General features: G+C 40.7%; 1 protein-coding gene across 4 annotated transcripts in view; it reads right to left on the bottom strand.

The window, feature by feature from the left end:
• Positions 1–19,583, bottom strand: part of dlgap1a (discs, large (Drosophila) homolog-associated protein 1a) — a 174,806-nt gene that overhangs the window by 17,134 nt on the left and 138,089 nt on the right. For all 4 annotated transcript variants that reach the window (XM_063460965.1, XM_063460964.1, XM_063460967.1 and 1 more), the window contains 6 exons: positions 7,761–7,885; positions 5,374–5,499; positions 5,070–5,228; positions 4,655–4,737; positions 3,659–3,704; positions 2,094–2,375 (listed from right to left, as the gene is read on the bottom strand). In XM_063460965.1, coding sequence (XP_063317035.1) covers positions 2,094–2,375; positions 3,659–3,704; positions 4,655–4,737; positions 5,070–5,228; positions 5,374–5,499; positions 7,761–7,885 — 821 coding nt within the window. The remainder of the gene's footprint in view (positions 1–2,093; positions 2,376–3,658; positions 3,705–4,654; positions 4,738–5,069; positions 5,229–5,373; positions 5,500–7,760; positions 7,886–19,583) is intronic.

Raw genomic sequence — 19,583 nt, 5'->3', positions numbered from 1 at the left:
AAGAAGTTATGACCTGCAGTCTATTTGGGTCAGATATAAACCAAGTTTAGGTGGAGTTTATTTTCGTTGTGCTGACTTTTTACAGTCAGTTACAATAACTCGTACTGTGTACTAGCTAGCATGACGGAGTTTCTATACAGCTGGGTGGGTGCTATGATGTTACTAATAGTAAACTTTATTTTATTCATAAGGTTAGTTATTAGAGTTGCCAAATGTTCCGTAAAAAACGGAATCGTCCCGTATTCAGAGAAAATATTATGCTTTCGTATTGAGCTGAAAAGAAACACAGTTTGTCCTGTACTTCAGTTAGAATGGAAAAAGACACAAAGCTGGAGTTATTCTGTCTTTACGCTGCACAGCTGTTTCTTCTTCTCTCATTCTCTCCCCCTCCCTCTCCTGTTGCTACTTTATTCATGAAACTGAGCAATGATCAGCTGATCGGAATTTCTGACGCAAATCCCGTCTCTCTTGTTTGTTTATCGCCCATTTTACGCCAGAAAGAGGTAACCAGTGGATGTCGTGCTAAACAACAGCAGGAGGTTTAAGCTTGATCAGCTGTTGTTAGAATTTATTTAATATTACTTTCTAGTATCAGCTGATGTTTGCTGGAGCCACAGCTGTAAAAGCTGCTGGTCATGATATGAAACCAGGAGATGTCTTTACTGAATCATCAGAGCTGAACAGGTGATGGAGAAACAGGTTTACCTTTTAGGTGACATGAATGAGTTGAAGGGAAATTATAAACTGTTTCTGAGAGACAGATAACACCAGGATCCTTTGTAGCTCACAACTGGTAACTGTGCAGGGGCGGGTCTAGCAAAGTTTTGCCAGGGGGCCAGGTAGAGCATTAACAGGGAAAGGGGGGCACAAAGAAATACTTCTCTTTCTTATTCTCATTTAAAATGTCTCGCTTTTAATAATTAATGATCTGAATCTTACAACCAAAGTTTTTATCTGATGTAAAATGTATAGAAATCATACATATACAAACAAGACTGTACATCACTGTCACAACAGTGTTTGTTTTCATTCAAAGGCTTTATAGCTTTAATACCTGGTGGGCCGGTCTCTAGTCAAAATGCCCGGGTCGATTTTTTTGTCCCAGTCCAGCCCTGGGCACGACACGCAGTGAATTAATCTGAGAGGGTGCATTAAAAAAATAAATGGCCGGGCCAGCGGTGCACATCGCAAATTAGCTTGCATAGACACATTAGTTGTGCTGTTTCTTAATGACGGTATCTTAGCTAACAACCCCAACTACCAGATTCAACTTGTAATTGGCTAAAAATAACTTAGCCTACCGGTGAGACGGACGTTGCTAGCTGGCAGTTTTTTCAAGCAGTGCTGAAATTTCCACATTCCAACACTTCAAATGCTTCAGCAGCTGTCCGCTCAGCGCAGCTTCAGCACCACGGAAATACACGGATACATCCATACACTCGAGACAGAATTCACAAAGTGTTTTCAGGACTTTCAGGTGTATGGACCAATGTTTTCTTTTCTAATCAAATCAAAAAGCTTTAATGAGCAGCTGGATTTGTCTTGCATTAACTGGCTGGACACAGAGGACATCGAAATGCAGCTGATTGAACTGAAAAGCTCGACTCACATTAACATGTGTGTCTCTGTATTAACAGACATGCCATATTGGCACAATTTATTTTTCTTATCATTGTTGTGAGGAGACCATAAATAGCATTTGCATTTTTTGTTGTACAGTTCATTTGCTGTTTTGGAGTTCTTGTTATGGATAAAAAGTGTCTTTTTTTTTGGTTCAAAATAGCTGATAACTATTCGCTGATAGCTGCCAACATCTGCAAACAAATATAATTCTATAAAGTTTTTCTATATAGTGTGTATCTGTTAATATAGAGCGTTATTACATCTATTGCTAATGCAATCATATGGCACATTGACTTCTGAGGAAATTTTAGATGGCACTCATCATCAGAAAGGTTGCCTACCCCTGCTCTAGAAAATAGGCAAAAAAATGACAAATTCTCACCAATACATGTAAACTTATGAGCACAACTGTAAATGTAATGTAAAACTAAAGTTAACCAAATAGTATCACTGAATATTCTCCCACATACCTCCAGTATAGCAGAACTGTTGAAACTGACATCAAGTTGGTCATCTGTTACACTGTCTATCCATGGGTCTGGAGGGGGAAGGATGGATGGGTCAAAGCCCACATCCTCATAGTCATCAGAGGCACAGGCATGGTAGTGGTTCCCTGAGCCCTGGATGCTGACGGTGGAAGTGGCGGCATCGCGGGAATATTGCCGAGGGATGGCACGAGATGACAGTACTTCCATGTCAGTGTCCGGGGAGTTTATAGGTGTGTCTAGTAGGTCTGGCATGTCCAGATCTGCCTGGATGGAATAATGAGTACATAAATCAGTGGATTTGTGAGCAGTGCAGGTCTGTTATACCTGCTTGCATTTGTTGCTAAATGATGTTAAACCCTCATTTAGAGATGAAGTGAAGGAGCTATTCCATAAAAAAAAAAAATTCAACTGAAAGTTCAAACCTGACTTCCTCAGAAACAGATGATGTTTTTTACAAGTGTAATATGTTTAATGAGTATAACGGAGTGGGCCCAAATTTGGTTATTTTTATTTGTTTTTTGGTTTTTTTTACTTTACTTTTGAGGAAATATTCAAATGAAAAGACGATTTATACTCGATTAAAACTGCAACCAAATACATTTTAAACCCACTGCAATCTCACGCCAAAATTGAGCTTTTTAAAGTTCAACATTTGTTCATAAGTAGCTTTGAGCATCAATAATCAATGTAGCATCACATGCTATGTCATAGTTTCAATACCAAAACTGCACCAACCGAATGTCTGTCATGTCAACTAACAGAAAAAAGCACTGGTGCCCTCAATAATTAATTATTTTATGACATTTCATCTTAAAAAAAAAACAAAACTGCATTTTGGATAAACTTTTAAAGAACAATATCCCCATGTGAGTTCGGTGCCTATATTCTTGTTTTAGATTTTGTTGCCAGGCTCATCTTCAAGCTGTGATTGATTGATTGTTTGAAGGTTGAGCGCCTTCAAATATTGCACAAATACAAGAAAGCAGTCCTACATATGTGTTTATTATATGCACTGAAGGAAATGTACTGGTCAAAAATTACTCCGATATTTTGTTTTGTTTGGGTATTCCTCAACTACAAGGACTTCAGTAAAAGACTGTTATCCTTTGAATACTAATAGATATAAAAAGGCTCTCAGAGTGGGTAATCCAGCACAAAAAATGTAGCATTCATAAAGATCCATAATTGGCTGCAAGTGAATACTATGCGAATTAAACTGTAAATATATATATTTTCTGATTATAACAGAAATAGTGACAGACAAACAAAAGGCATATGTGCCATTTTTAAATGTAAATATCTCATAAGCTAAGAGGCATCATTGATCTCAAGCAAACTGCCAACTCTTGGACCATGTTCTGGTTCAGGATAGTATTTCTCATGTTTTAAAAAATATGGATGTTTTGTTAAAATATAGCCAGTGCATTTCTTTTACCTTGCAGCTCTGGTGCAGGTTTTTCTTTAGCACTGCTTTAAACTCAAAGCGACCAGTGTGTCTCAAGGAAGCTGCATTATTTTGTATGGGTGCAGTCAGTACCAAAACTTACCTGCACAGCTGCTGTCACACTATTGGAGCGCTGGAACCGACGATACCTGGCCATCAGAGGGGGAAAAAAGAATAAATACTAGAATAAAATTTCTGCCCTCTGCTTTCAGAGAACATATGTCTTCACATACACATCTTTAAAATGTTGTAAGTTTACATTTGCACTAGTCTATTCTTTTTCCATCTAACAATTGCTACTTTTTTGTTTAGAGATTTGAGGTTCCCTGTGACTCTAGGATGTCAGTTGTGAGAAGAGGTGTAAAACGAATGCTACCAGAGGTTATAAAAGATTTTCTAAATGCATTAGTGCCGCCTGAGCTTAACTGTTCAGTGCTCCAATAAAAGAAATAAAAAAGTTGCAAGTAGCGCAAAATAAGGATGAAGTAGCTGCTTGTAAATTAGATGCATCATAATCTGGGCTGGCTTACAGTTAGACACTGTCTGTTTTTGCTAAATTAACAGTCTTTCTCCACCATCATGACAGAAAAATTTATGCTTTTCCAGACTGTTTAGATACAGCTGAATGTTTGTATCTTGGTCACATCCAACTGGGAGGCCCTGAAGCAGATAACACATGCTACCTCGCAAATGGTCTTAAGGGGTATCACACAAGCACATTAAATGGCTACAAATACACAACCCATGTCCACTAGTAGATGGGATGTTAGGATGCTGAAAAGCTGGATTATGAAGGATTCTTCCAGACTCAAAAGACAGAGGATGAATGAATGAAATAACTTGTGTAAGTACTGCTTCCCTTGCTTGCACTCTCAGAGGAAAAGCACACAGAAAAAAACATGCAGGAGAAAACGAAAGAGAACATTTAAAACAGTCAACTGTTTGAAATGTGCTACCCAGTAATAGCTTCAAAGAAATGTATAAATGGCAAAAGAAGTAGAACAGAGGGCTATTGTGTTATTGTGTTTAGACACATTAGGCTAAATCCAACAAAAGGAAAAAAAACTATGATATAGAGTAAAGAAAACAAAAGTCTCACCCTCTGTCATCTTCCACTTGCACACCTACAGAGGTGAACTTGGAGGGGTCCTCTGGATCTGGAACATCCTCTGGTCCGTCAACCTAGCGGAGGCAAAAAGAGCAAAACTAAAAATAATCACAACAATAAGCTAAGGCCCTTCATAAAAATGAATATGCATTTCTTTATGTAAAGGAGACCCAAGACAGATTACAGATTAATAGGAGATCTAGAATCTTTAGAAAAATAGTAATAGTCATCGTAAAAAAGAGGTGAAACAGACCCCTACTTTGTGTGAAGCTTGTTAAATATTCTCTATTCAGCAGGGTAACATGTGGTTCTTAGCAGAAATGAAAACACAGATAAACAAGCTCCATATAAACATTTTATAAGTAACTGAAGCTCAATATTTCGTTGACCGTGATCTCACGTATACCTGGATGCCTATGGAGAGACATTTTCCCTTCCTGAGCGCATCTTTCCTATAATCATCCCGGTGGTCTTCAACTACTTGCCCCCTGCTCAGGACTGAGGGGATGGTGGTGTTGACTGTCATGGTGCTATTGTTGACATGCTGACTGGCTGGTCCGTGGACCTATGCAAGAATATTGAGAACACTGTAAATACAATATTCAGTAAGACAATAAAAATACAGTGTATTCTAGCTGAAATTGGAAAATATTTGTGGGTGTTTATTACAACGATGCTTATTGTAAAAACTAAAGCACTAAAGCACTGACCTGAGCATTAGCAGCCTCTATGGCAGCTGTCAAGGCCTTCATGCTGTCAATGCTTTCTGTGGAGTTACTGAGCCCTGATTGGATGGTCATGTCACCTCTAGGTCCCTCTTCTTCCATGTAGGCATCCTGGTTAGTTTTAGAAAACACAGTCATTTTAAGACAAGTTATATCACACACCTTCATCCATCCATGAATAAAACCATGAATCAGCTGATGAACATTACCTGATGCTGCTGAAGTGAAGCAGAGCAAAGTTACAGAGGTCTTATTAGAGACACAGCTAAGCGTTTTGCAATTTGGTAGAATTTGTAAAAGTTTAAATTTCTTCGGTATTGAACAGCAGAAATTAGGCATTCTTGTTGGAGGTCATTTTGGGGAAAAAAAACAGCAGCCAACAGCACCATACACAACAGTAGACTGGTGCTTGATAAGCAAGCGAATAATGCAGAAAATAGAGACATCTTTTTGGTGGAATCCGTTACCTGTTCGCATTTGCTGTTTTGTAAGCTTTAGCCTGAGATTCTGGCTTTTCTGGCAAAATACATTTATATTTAAAAAATTATTCAGGATTTAATGAATTGATATCGCTTTATTCAAACTAAAATCGATTTGAACCAGGAAAATCCATTTTTTAAACCCACCCCCAATCCTGGTGCCACATGCACTTATGGACATCCTTATGTTCGAACATGGTCTTCGTTATGGACAAACTGCACAGAAGACCAGTAATAAAACACCACCAAGGTTCAGATTAGTTCTCTCAATCACACCACTCCACATCTCGCTGTTGTTGCCCATGTGAGCGTTGAAGTCTCCCAGTAGCACAAGGGAGTCACCATCAGAGGTGATACTCCCAAGAGCATCCCAATGTACCCACAAAGGCCAAGTCCAGTCTGGAACAGAGTCCAGCCCCTGTCCAGGAAACTAGTTTCAGAGCCCAAGCCATGTATTGAGCTGAGCCTGACTATATCTAGCTGGTATCACTCAACCTCATGCACTAGCACATGCTCCTTTCCCACCAGTGAGGTGACATTCCATGTACCAATAGCCAGCCTTGATTGTTGAGGATTAGACTGCCAGGGCCTCCTTCATTACATGAAGTTCATCGATCATCAAATTGTTTATCTGTTATTGGGGCAGGTTCTTAGTATTTTTGCCTCTGTGCATCACCACAGTGAATTTTAAACAAGAACCTTAGCTTTAACTAAGGGGATTTACCAAAAGTATTGTATTAACAGATTAGAAACTACATTCCCCTATTTTCAGATACCCGGAAATAATTGGACAAGCATGTTCAAGTGAGACCTACTCCCTCATTAGTTTATAACCAATTCAGAAGATAAGAGATCTGGAAATGATTGCACTCAATAGCAATCATTTATGTGCAGGAACTCTCAACATGAGGTTCATGCACATAAAGGAGGCCATCACTAGGCTGAAAAAACAAAATAAACCTATCAGAGAGATACCACAAAGTTTAGGAATGTCTAAATCAGGGGTGTCAGATGGTCTGCTGGAACAAGTAATGCACTGTCCAACTCTGTAACCAGGATGACCAGATTAACCAGAAAACATCTAAAAGTGCAGTTCTGTAAAAAATAAAATCTTTAGACAGATGAAACTCATGAACAACTCATTGATTCAGTTCTATTTATACTGGGTCAATTCACAGCAACAATCGCCTCAAATCATAAGCTAAAGAAGATAACATCATCTGTCAACCAGGCAATGTTATGACATGAAGATGTATGTCTGCCAGTGGAACTGGATAAATAGTGTATATTGATGAATTATGTGACTGCTGAGCAGTATGAATTTCAAAGTGTACAGGGGTATAGTCAGATTTAGACTAATGGTACAAAACGGATTGGATGATTTTTCACAGTGGAAATTAATAATGACCCTCAAAGCAAAGAAATAGAATATTCTTCAGTGACAAATCAGTCATCTGATCTCAACCAAAGAGGACAAAACTGAAGGCAGAAGAGACCCACAACAAGCAACAACTGAAGGTCACTGCAGAAAGGTCTGGCAAAGCATCTCAAGGAAAAAAATACAGCATATGATGATATCCATGGGATCTAGACTTCAGGGAGTCAATGACCTGAAATGACTTTCATCCAAATATTAAAATTAATTCCTATATTTTAAATTGTGTTGAAAATGATGGACTGCGTATAAAAACAGTTAATGCAGTTTTTTTTTTTTTTTTACTAAATTCCAAATTATTGACGAAACTGCACAAGACCTAGTGTGAATGCAAGCACTATTACTTAGGAAACAATGAAAGTACGTATGCTTCCTTTATATTGCTAAGAATGACACCCCCAAGGATGTAACCACACAAAGAGCAGATTAACATGATGGACTAATTCTTTGTGCAGTACCTGTGCAGACTCTGTGCTGCTCTGGGCTGTAATGGAGATGTATGGCTTGGAGGCTGTGGAGCAGGTTGAAGTTCTGGGTGGCACTGGAGGAGGAGTTTTCTTGTAAGTGGTGATGCAAGATGAAACTAAAGGAACAAGAAAGAAGAAGAGAAAACGGGAAGATGAGGAGACAGGATATGTTAAAAATTAGTTTGATATACAAACACTGCACCAGAATGACCAGATTTGAGGTAACTATGCCTACAACCAAAAGTTGTATTTTTACATTTGTACCCAGATACAATACCCACAGAAGACCTATAACTGATTACATTTTCGATACCAGAAAACCTACATCATCTTTAAGGACATAATTTTTAAATTTATTTTATTTATTTAATTCTAAAAATGGATGTGGATATATCAGAACTACGACACAATATTAAGCCACATTTTCACAAAAGTGAAAGCAATTTTTTATGATGTTGAAAGGTGCAAGTTCAATAATGCAACGAAAAACTATAATTCTATATACTCGGAAGTAAAAATTAAAAGAAAAATGAAAGAACAAAGCCGGTGTAAAGTAAGGGTACCATTTATGTGTAGCTAACTGAAAGTGGCTGGGGTAGATGAATATAAAACCTAAGGACATGTTGTGGACTTGTGGACAGGCACTGTTTTTAACATTATGAACATGTGTCCTTATAACTGTATGAAACAGATTTGTTTAAGTGATGTATAAATAAACCTCTGGTTTATTACACATTCCACACAATAGATTTAATGTCACAGGTTCAATGCTGGGTGACAAAACAACACAACAAAGTTTTCATGAAAACTTTTTGTGACAGTTTCGCAAGGGTACTGATCTAGAGCTATCAGTTTAGTTTTTAATAAAATATAAATAGTGTGCAGGGAGATATGCATTGTGAATAGGCCTCCAAAATATGTAATTGACCAATAATTATATAATCACAAGGGATAATTAAATGACCAGTCATCTTAAATTAGGTTATGTAAGAACAACGTTTCCTTAAAAACATGCAGTGGTAGATATTTATGCTTGACACACACTAGGGGAGCAGTTAGGGTGGGGGCACAACAGTCTAATCCCCAGCTACTGAAACTAGGTTTTAGAACATAGAACACCATTTCATACTGTGTTATACCTATTCTAGTTATAACTGAGAAAATATTGCCTTAGTATATTTTAGCCAGAATTATCAGACTCTTCCATCACAGTAGATGGTAAATGGACTGGTTCTTATATAGGGATTTTCTACTCTATTTGAGCAATCGAAGGGCTTTACACAACTTGCCTCTTTTTTTTTTCCATGCAAGTGCTTTCTATCTAACATTTGCATGGATTCATACTCCAATGCATGCATCAGTGAGCAACTTGGGGTTAGTATTGTGCCCAAGGCTATTTGGCATGGAAACTGGATTGTCTGTAGAAGACGATCAAACCAACTTCCGGTTAGTAGGTGACTTGCTCTACCACCTGAGCTACAGCCACCCCAATAAGATCTCACACTTGTAAGTTGGTGGAGTAGGTCTTGGAAATAAAAATATAATGATAAAATACAATCAGCTGTAAGTTTAACCAATAGAACAAATAAGAAAATATCATGTATAAAATGATTCTAAAGACAGGCCTCTTACTGATAGTCTGACCATGGAGGCTAGGTATGTGTGTCTGTATGTGTGTGGGTGTGTGTTGTGGTGGCAGATTTCTGTACTCTACGTATTAATCACATGTTTGAACAATATCACTTTAGTAATAGTAAAATCACTTTGTCTCAAAGTTATAGATATGTAGGATGTTATCACAAGTCGGCCTTATGCTGATTACACCTTCACAGTGAGGCCATTGTATGTAGGTTAGAGACATCTAGGTGCCACATGTAAGGGAGGTGACGGGTGGTCGTAATTTTCCCTTTTGGAGTAAGGGTTTGAGGATGAGCTGAACTGGGAGGTATAGAGCTACGTGATGTGCTGTGGAATTTCCTTTGTCTGAGTTTGGTCAGTTCGTATATAAGAGTTCAGGGCGGTGCCCATCTTTAGAGACCTTTTGGTGTGTTACCTGAGTGTTTTCTCATGTTCATGTGAAAATAAGGTAATGATACATGCAACTGAAGTAAGATTGCATAAACTGAATAAAACATTAAAAGAAGGATATACACATGTGACTGAAAGTTCAAATGTGATGGAATTACTGAAAAGTCGTGCTAAGAATAACATGAAAAAGAAGAAGATGTTATACATTCATTTTAAAGTTTGTTTTAAATTGTGTATTTAGAAAAGTCAGAAAGAAAGAGGATGATAAGTCGTGATATCTTCTGATGTCATCTCAGAAGATGTTACATCCAGAGAGGGAGGAGAAAGGATGACCTGGTACAAAAGTGTTGTGCAGAAGAAATAAGTTGCTCTTCCCTCTGTTTTCTGTAAGATGAGCAGTTCACATATTTGAATCTAAGAAGTTTATAATTGGAAATTCCAGCAGACACGCCAGAGGGATCAATCGCTACCCAAACTGTACAGTTTTTCTATTTTTCGACTTTTTCTCAGTTCATTTTTGCAGTGTTAGATTATAGATTCAAGAGTATTTGGATTTCCACTCAGCACTCCCTAGGCTAGACTGTCCATGCTCACCAAGCATATCTTGGATATCAAGAGACAGATAACTGAAGCTCAGAGGTCGGCCAAATTAACAAGGTCGGTGTCAGGTGTTGGGGAACCAGGACACACTGGGACTAGTGCTGGGCCATATCATACCGTTCACGGCAATACCGGTATAATGTTGGGCAACGATAAGAAAATGAAATATCGCAATGAATGAAAACAAAGGCGCAGTGTCTTTGTTTTCATACGCACATGGCGGGAAAAGCATGGCGGAGAATGAGAAGGGCGAAAGCGGATCGTTGAATGAAACAGATGAACCAGAATTGGTTTGTAAAAATGCTGCAACTTCAGTGGCGTGGAACTGGTTTAGCTTTTGTCCGTCAGATACACAACAAAGCACTATTTTTGGTAGGGCATGCTAGCGGGCCGTCGTTATTACTTGAAAATCGACAGTGCCCCTTATAATCCCGTGTACCTTATGTATGAATTCTGGTTGTGTTTACTGACCTTGAAACGATTTTATGTGGTACACAGCACTCGAAAATCTGTCAAATGTTTTAGTACGACTTTGCTAAGCTACGAACCCGCACCGCTTGATGGATTGTCGAAGCAGTACGGCTATCGTAGGCAGGAGCCTTGCGGAGTGATACGTACTGTGCTTCAACATAGTATTACAGTATTGTGTGTGTATAACCTCTTTTTAAGTGTTGTGGATATTATACATGGTTATGCTGAGGATATGTCAGCCAGTTTCCACTGGAAATGCCTTTTGGTTAAACTGTCAGCAAGGAATTTGCATTTGCACTGTTAAATTGTTATATAACTTTAATGCACATAAAAAACAGCTGCTTGTTTAAGTGAAAATACATTGATGTTTTTTTTTTTTGCACTAATAAAGTTGTGGAGTTGTAAAGTATTTTGTCTAGTGTCTATTATATCGTCAGTTATATCGTTATCGCAAATTTTCAAATGTATATCGTGATAAATATTTTTGGTCATATCGCCCTGCTCTAACTGGGACTACTGGAACAAGAAGGCAAGAGATGAAAACAGGGCACTGTCGGAATGCCACTACACAAGTAACACCAGCGGAAGGGGTTACATGAAGAGGATAGGGGACCTATGGAATCTTTGATACACAGTATCATGTCTGACGGCAAAACAACTACTAGCTCAGTGTTCCAATATTCAGAAGAAGGGACTGCTATCACAGCTGGAGATCGACAAGGTACAAAACAAATACTATGACGGGGGGGATATCATCACCCCCACCCGAGATTGGGTACCAAGCGACAAGTACGATGGAAGAAGGAGAATTGAGTGTGAGAGAAACTGACCTGAAAGAGAGGATGATTGCAAAGATGGCAATATGGAGCAGGTTACCAGGACTACGTGAAGTACCCTCTGAAGGTCTACTAGAACGTGTGAATGCAGCACTATGGACAATCCCTACTGTGACCATCACCAAAACCAATCAGCTGATCTATACCACGGCAGCAGTGATCAGTGAGATGCTTGGCTACAAGATGAACCGCCACAAGGAGCAGTGCCCTCCATGGAGAAGGAGACTAGAGACCAAGATTAACTAAGATCAGGGTAGCATGTGGGGAAGTTAGCCAACTATCAGAGTTGCACTAAGGTGCGATGAAGAAGTACAGCAAGCTGCCCAAACATGAGGCCTTGGAAAGTGCCAAGCAAAGATTCACAGTCTTGGCCAGCTGCTTGAAGAGGTATACCAGAGAGATAGAAGCCATGGAATAAACCAGCTGTACTCCACGGAACCATCCAAGTTGTATTCTCAGTGCCAGGGGAACAATATGAGAACAACACCACTGAGGCTGGAGATGGAGCAATACTGGAACAGCATATGGGAGAAGCCACTGAGCATTACTCATAACGGCAATGCTTAGAGGCTAGTGGATCCAAGAGTACACCACAGCAACCTCCCTAAACAGAAATTATCACAGTGGCAGACATCCAAGAAAGGGTCTCCAGTGTGAAGAGTTGGACAGCACCAGGCCCTGATTCACGCCTGCTGGCAAAAGAAGCTGACTGCACTCCATGAGCATCTGACAGCACAAAAGAACCAGCTTCTAATCAACGAGAGACACCCAGAATGGCTGACTGAAGGCCAGACAGTCCTGATCCCCAAGGATCCCAAGAAGGGACCGGTCCAATCCAACAACTGCCCAATAACCTGCCTCAGTACTACATGGAAGCTCCTGTCAGGCATCATAGCGGCAAAGATGAACAGACACATGGATCAATACATGAGCGGGGCACAGAAAGGAATTGGCAAGAATACCAGAGGTGCAAAACACCAGCTACTGGTAGGCCAAGCAGTCAGCCAAGCCAAGTTGGTCAGCCAAGTCTGCAAGACTTGGCTGACCAACCTGTGCACTGCCTGGATTGACTACAGGACGGCCTATGACTCAATGCCCCACACCTGGATCCTGGAATGCCTAGAACTGTACAAGATCAACAGGACCCTAAGAGCCTTCATCAGGAATGCAATGGGGATGTGGCTTACAACACTTGAGACCAACTTCAAGTCCATAGCACAAGTCACCATTAAGTGCGGGATCGACCAAGGAGATGCTCTGTCTCCACTGCTGTTCTGCATAAGCCTGAACCCTCTCAGTGAGATCATTGATAAGACTGACTATGGATACCGACTACGGAATGGAGCAGTTTTCAGCCACCTCCTGTACATGGATGACATCAAGCTGTATGCCAAGAGTGATCAAGACATTGATTCACTGATCCACACCACCAGCATATTCCTGACATCGGAATGTTGTTCGGACTGGAGAAGTGACGTTGGATGATAACGGATGATAAGAGAGGGAAGGTAGTCAGAACTGAGGGGATCGAACTACCAGAAGGCAACATTTCAGACATTAAGGACAGGTACAAGTACCTGAGGATCCCGCAGGCAAATGGGAACTATGAAGAGGCTGCTAAGAAAGCTGCAACCACCAAGTACCTGCAGAGGGTCAGGCAAGTCCTGAGGAGTCAGCTGAACAGTAAGAGCAAGATCCACAAGAGCAACGCCTACACCCTGCCCGTGATCAGGCACGCTGCTGGCATAATAAGCTGGCCAAAGGAGAAGAGAGAAGCTCCTGACTATGCATGGTGGGTTTCACCCCAAGTCCAGCACCCTTAGCGGAAGGAAGGAGGCTGGGGACTAGTGAGTGTTGGTAGCATGGTCCAGGATGAGATAACGAACATCCACGAATACATCAGGAAGATGGCCCCAACCGACCACGTGCTCAGTGAATACCTTAGGCAGCAGAAACCCAAGAATGAGGAGGAAGAGGAGGCACCATCATGGAAGGACAGACCCCTGCATGGTATGTACCACCGGCAGATAGAGGAAGTGGCTGACATCCAAAAATCCTACCAGTGGCTGGACAAAGCTGGACTGAAAGACAGCGCAGAGGCACTAATTATGGCAACACAGGAACAAGCTCTGAGCACAAGATCCATAGAGGCTGGAGTCTGCCACACTAGGTGCAGGTTGTGTAAAGATGCCCCTGAGACAATCCAGCACATAACAGCAGGGTGCAAGATGCTAGCAGGCAGGGCTATACTGAGTGCACGTAAAAAAAATTTTGCAAGTGCAAATGTTGCATTTTGAAGAGAAAATTATTTTGAGCAAAAAGTTTAATTTGAGTGAAAAAAATTCATTGAGGTGTGCAAGAAATGTATTTCAGTGTTTGCTATTATCCATATACACACACAATAACATGTTGCTCAGTTGTTGGCATTTGCTCTTGCTCAGATCATAGGCTTCTGTTTATGTTCTACTTGTGATCCATGTGTTCTGTGCCGTTTGTTCTGTTCTTGGTTTAGTTGATAGGTTTGTTAAATTCTTTTGTATTTCCATTCGGTTCCTTCTAATTTGTCTTCTCACTGTGTTTTGACGTCTGTTTGTGTCAAGCATGTGTGTCTTAATCTCGATTTCAATGTTAGTTATTTCCTGTCTTATATCTCTTGTCCTGTGTGCTTTGGGTTTAGTTCCATTTTCCCCTGTTTCATTATCTGTGTTAGTTTCAGCTGTGTTCCCGCCTGTTGCCTATTCCCTGATTATCCTGTGTGTGTATAAATTTTCTTCATTTTCTATTGCTTTTTGTTGTGTTCTCCCTCTTGCTGTGTGCCCTTTGGGTTTTTTGATGACCAGATGAAGCCTCGTAAAACCTTGAAGCTTTCTATGACTCCCACCCTGTCACACATCAAAACATTTTGTCATTTCAACTATTTGTAACAGCTGCTTTGTTGCGTTGCAATAGCGTCAAGCATGGAAACAATCACTGCCAAGAATAGAGTTAAAAACTCCTTCAATTCATTTTGTGTGGTTCATTCATTAATTTAATCTGTTTTTGATTTAATTTAATTTGTTTTGATTTAATCTGTTTTGTGGGTAATGGTAATTAAGGTCTACTCATGTAAAAAAAAAAAAAAAAACTGATGTCAGTATGACTTCAGTCACTGTTTAAATAAATCCAATAGAACATGAGAGGTCTACATTGTTGATGTTGCAGTGTTTTTAAAGATGGGACAATGATTGTGGTTATGATTCACTGAATGAACCCCCTATTCCTTAGTTTGAATAACGGCATAACGTGTCACATTCCTACAGTGATTATGCATCTTCATATGTCTAAGTTGTTTTTTGGGGGGAGGGGGGGTTAGCCATTTGGAATAGTTTCACAATGTCAGAAATTTGCCTTAGTTAAATTGGCAACTCTATTGACATATTTTTTTCAGATAGTCTCAGATGTTTCATACTGTTAGTCCACAGCATGGTAATCAGGTTTATGTCAGAATAAATTTTAACAGCACCAATATACTGGTCTCAGCTGGAGTGCTGTGAGCATGATCAACAACCTTAAAATAGCAACTTTAATAACAGTGGTCAGGATTATAGCAATACGACTGTCCTCAGTCTGTGTTCTCTTTGAAATTATTGGAAAAGCTTAAAGTATGACCAAGTTAAGTTGTTGCCTTTCTCTGGTTAGTTTTTCATGTGGATCAGTCATTAACTGAAGGCAAAATCTTGAGATTATGCCTTGTAGTTTATAGGTAGTATAAGGAATGTAGTCCTTTTATACATCCTTGTATGTTATTGACAAATAACCTTAACATTTCTCGTTGGAGACTGGTAGATTGGATGGAAAATGCAGCCAATTTAAAGGAACAAGTTTAACTGTGAAGACATTTTATTTATAATTTAAAAAAATTGAAAATGCTCCAAAATGTCAAATCTTCACCTACAGGTTCACAAGTTCTCATGGTCACTGAATTGAAATGAAACCCTTATCACTATCTTCTGCACTTCACTACAGTCGACAATAACTGCTCTTAGAAATATGTGGTCGATCTTGAAAAATACATCTTTTATCTCAGTAAGAATTTAACCTGGATAAATAATGCACATAGAAATTGTGCAAAAATAATATTTAACAATAATATTTGATCCTTGGATCAAAAGGAGGGAATTCTGCAACACTAAGTCAAAGAACTGGCCAGTGAAGGACATAATACACATAGATGATGACCTCTGGGTCTGGATATATTGGTCTTGGGCTCAGAAAACAACACTAGCTTACTATTTGTGTACTTAATTCTCTGTCTTAAGACTTACAACTTTGCTGCAAGCATTCAGGAAAAATAACGAGAAAATTTGAACTTTTGACTTCATTTTAGGGGATCCAGTTGGCTCTGTTAGCCACTTAAGCCCCATGCCCCGGTACCAGGGGCAAAAAGGAGGAGATCACGTTTAATCGGTTACAGCGTGGGGTGAGAAATTTAAGTCCCACGTGTGGTATCCACAGAAACCTCTGAATCTCAGCTAAAATATCATATAAACCATTTCTACAGCCACCAAACACAACGAAAACAAGCCATGATTAAACGAGCAGTTACGTAAATGCGCACAAGTCCGCTAAACAAACAAAACCGAACAAGAAATTCTTCAAACTTCATGTAACCGGCTAAAGAAAGGCTAGTTATCTTCCAGAGCTATTACTGACTCCAAACACCAAGTTTCACCATGCTCTGACCAAAGTTCACTGAATGAGCTGCAAAAGAAGACCACAAAAACACACAGCTGCGCAAATGCGCTAAGACAGAAATTGGCTTACCATACCGATTTCCTCCATTATTTTCGCCGGTAGCCGGTAGCCACGTGATTATCAGCAGTTAAAACGCCTAACTAGCTGCATCAGAGCCATTAGTCGTGTCCAAATTCATGGGCTGCATCCTCCTGAGGACCCGGCCTTCGCGGTCTACGTGGGCCGGGTCCTCAGAAGGTCGGGTAGGCTGGAAGTAAACGGCTGTGGAATTGGACGGTCTAGCCTTCTGATTAGCGTCACCGCTGTCTCGGAGTTTAATAAACTCGGCCGTCTGCTCCTTGCTATCTAAAATATAACAGTACACTGGCGTAAATTCTCGACCATCTCACACTTCTGTTTAATCAGTTTTCTGTTTGATGTTTATTCAGCTGTGTGAAAACCAAGGAGGAACCCACCCGGGGAATTAATAAAGTTTTATTTTATCTAATCTAATCTAATAACTTTAATCTCAGCCAAACCGATTTACTCACGAACAAATAAAACACTGAAAAACAATAACATTTTTAGGTTGTCTAAGTGACTTATATATTACGTTTAACCTGAGTAGCGAAAGGTGATCTTAAAATGACCGGGAGTTGTGCCGTTTTCGGTGGCTTCAGTGACCCTCGAGCTCTCGGCTAGCTATCGAGCTGGTGGGTAACAGACATCTCCGAAAATGTCGAAGCACTTTTGCAAATATGCAATATCTTAAACTGAGCAGATATTTGAAGTTTACACACCCATATTCTTGCCTGAAAATATGTTAAAAGTTTATTTTGTGACCCAGAAAGAGTAATAAGAGTCATTTTAAAACTTAGTAACGGCCGCCATTGCCAGAAACTGGAGTTTGGCTGGTCCGCGCTATGAATTCTGGGATATGGTGGGCCACGAAGGACACACCTGACCCATCCTTCAAATTCGGGGAAAAGGAGGACGCATTTGTCGGCTGCATTCGGAGGAGTCTACGAATTTGGACAGCCTTCGGCGCGTTGCTGTGATGCAATCGGTCTACAAATGCGTCCTCAGGTGGATGCAGCCCCATGAATTTGGACACAACCACTTTCTGTCAACAACCTCCATTTTAGACCCACCTACAGACACGTGACTGGACAGACGTCACATGCAGTAAATTTGGGCCCACGTGGGTGGTCATGCATATTGACCAAAAGAAACCAAAGTTACAGCCCCCCAGAGTTTAAAGGGCCACAGGCCAATTAAACGCTCCATGTGCAAGGCAGAAAAGGGCTAAAATCTACTTACTTTTTCTGTGTTCCAGTCTCAGTAACTTTGACACAGTAATATCTGCTTCAATATTTACACCTCTGATGAAATTTCATAAGTGTTAGCTTTATTTTGATACCAAAATTGTAAGCACAGAGTTTGTATTTGCAGAGAAATAATCAATTAATTTGGGTCATTTCATTTTCGAGCAGGAAGCTCAGAAACCCCTTTGGAACTTAAGAGGTTAGGTTGTGGGGGACATTTTTGCCATTGATGTCCCTACTTTATAACTAGAAATCAATATAAAGCTGCTCTAAAACGTCACCTTCATCCCAAGATGAAATATTTCTGTTTATTGGAGTACTCTCTCTTCTACGATGCTAGAAGAGAGAGTGTGACCTGATACGCTCCTTGACTGTGCAAAGAAAAAAAGAGAGAGACAGACAGAACTTTATATACAGTGAATGAGTATATATAAGGAGGACATTATGTGCAGCAAATAACAAATAAAATAAAACAATCTGGAAATTTACAGCTTGTGTACATTGCGTGAGGAGGGTGTTAAAGTGTCTTGTGCTATAGCGAGGCCAGAAAGATTCAGGATGATATGAGAATGTGCTAATGAGTCCTGTCTCAGTCACTTAAGGATGATGGGGGGGGGGCTGATTCAACACATGAATGGCCTGAGGATAATAACTCCTCTTGAGCCTCTCTGTTCTTGTTCGGATGGTACAGAACCTTCTGCCTGATTTCAGAAGCTGGAACAGTTCGTTGCTGGGATGGGACGGGTCCTTCAAAATCTGAGTTGCTCTAGTCCAGCATTTCCTGATATAAATGTCCTGTAGGGAAGGGAGAGCAGTCCTGCAGCAGCGTTCTGCCATACGGATCACTCTCTGAATAGCTTTTTTATCCTTGACACAGCTGTTTCCATACCAGGATGTGATGTTCTGTGTGAGGATGCTCTCCACAGCGCCTGTATAGAAAGTCCTGAGGATCACTGGAGAGACTCTGAACTTCCTCAGTTGTCGTAGGTGGTACAGGCGCTGCCTAGCCTTTTTGGTCTGGACCTGAATGTGGGCAGACCATGTCAGGTCTGAGGAGATGTGGACACTGAGATACTTGAAGGACTGCACCCTCTCCACTGGAGCTCCATTAATGATAATGGGCTTGTAGTCTCTGTGCTGACTACTTCTGAAGTCCACCACCAGCTCCTTGGTCTTGCCGACGTTCAGCTGGAGATGGTTGTCCCGGCACCACAATGCGAGATTCTTCACTTCATCCATGTAGGCCGCCTCATGGTTGTTGGAGATGGCGCCCAACACCACTGTGTCGTCAGCAAACTTCACAATGGTGTCGGAGCCGTGGATAGCCACACAGTCTGAAGTGTAGAGGGAGCAGAGCAGTGGCGAGAGGACACACCCCTGTGGCGCTCCCGTGCTGATGGTGATGCTGTTGGAGATGCACCTACCCACCCTCACCACCTGAGTTCTGCCAACACCCATGCATACAGATGGCTGTTGAGTCCTAGATCCCTCAGCTTTGTGAACAGTCTACCGGGCACTATTGCGTTGAATGCTGAGCTGTAATCAACAAACAGCATTCTCACATAGTTACCCTGTTTCTTGTCCACGTGGCTGAGGGTGGCGTCCTCCGTGGATCTGTTGGGTCAGTAGGCGAACTGGAGCGGATCTGTGGTGTCTGGGATGGAAGAGGAGATGTTTTTTTTCAACAGCCTCTTGAACACCTTCATAACCACTGGCCGGCAGTCATTCAGGCATGAGGGCTTGTTGTTCTTGGGGACAGGGATGATGGTAGATCTCTTGAAGCATGTGGGGACCACAGACTTAGCCAGGGACTCGTTGAAAATCGAAGTGAACACACCTGC

This window comes from Pelmatolapia mariae, linkage group LG18 (assembly GCF_036321145.2).
Source record: "Pelmatolapia mariae isolate MD_Pm_ZW linkage group LG18, Pm_UMD_F_2, whole genome shotgun sequence".
Taxonomy (NCBI): domain Eukaryota; kingdom Metazoa; phylum Chordata; class Actinopteri; order Cichliformes; family Cichlidae; genus Pelmatolapia; species Pelmatolapia mariae.
The sequence above is the reverse complement of the archived record's forward strand: the minus strand, read 5'-3'. Positions and strand labels throughout refer to the sequence as shown.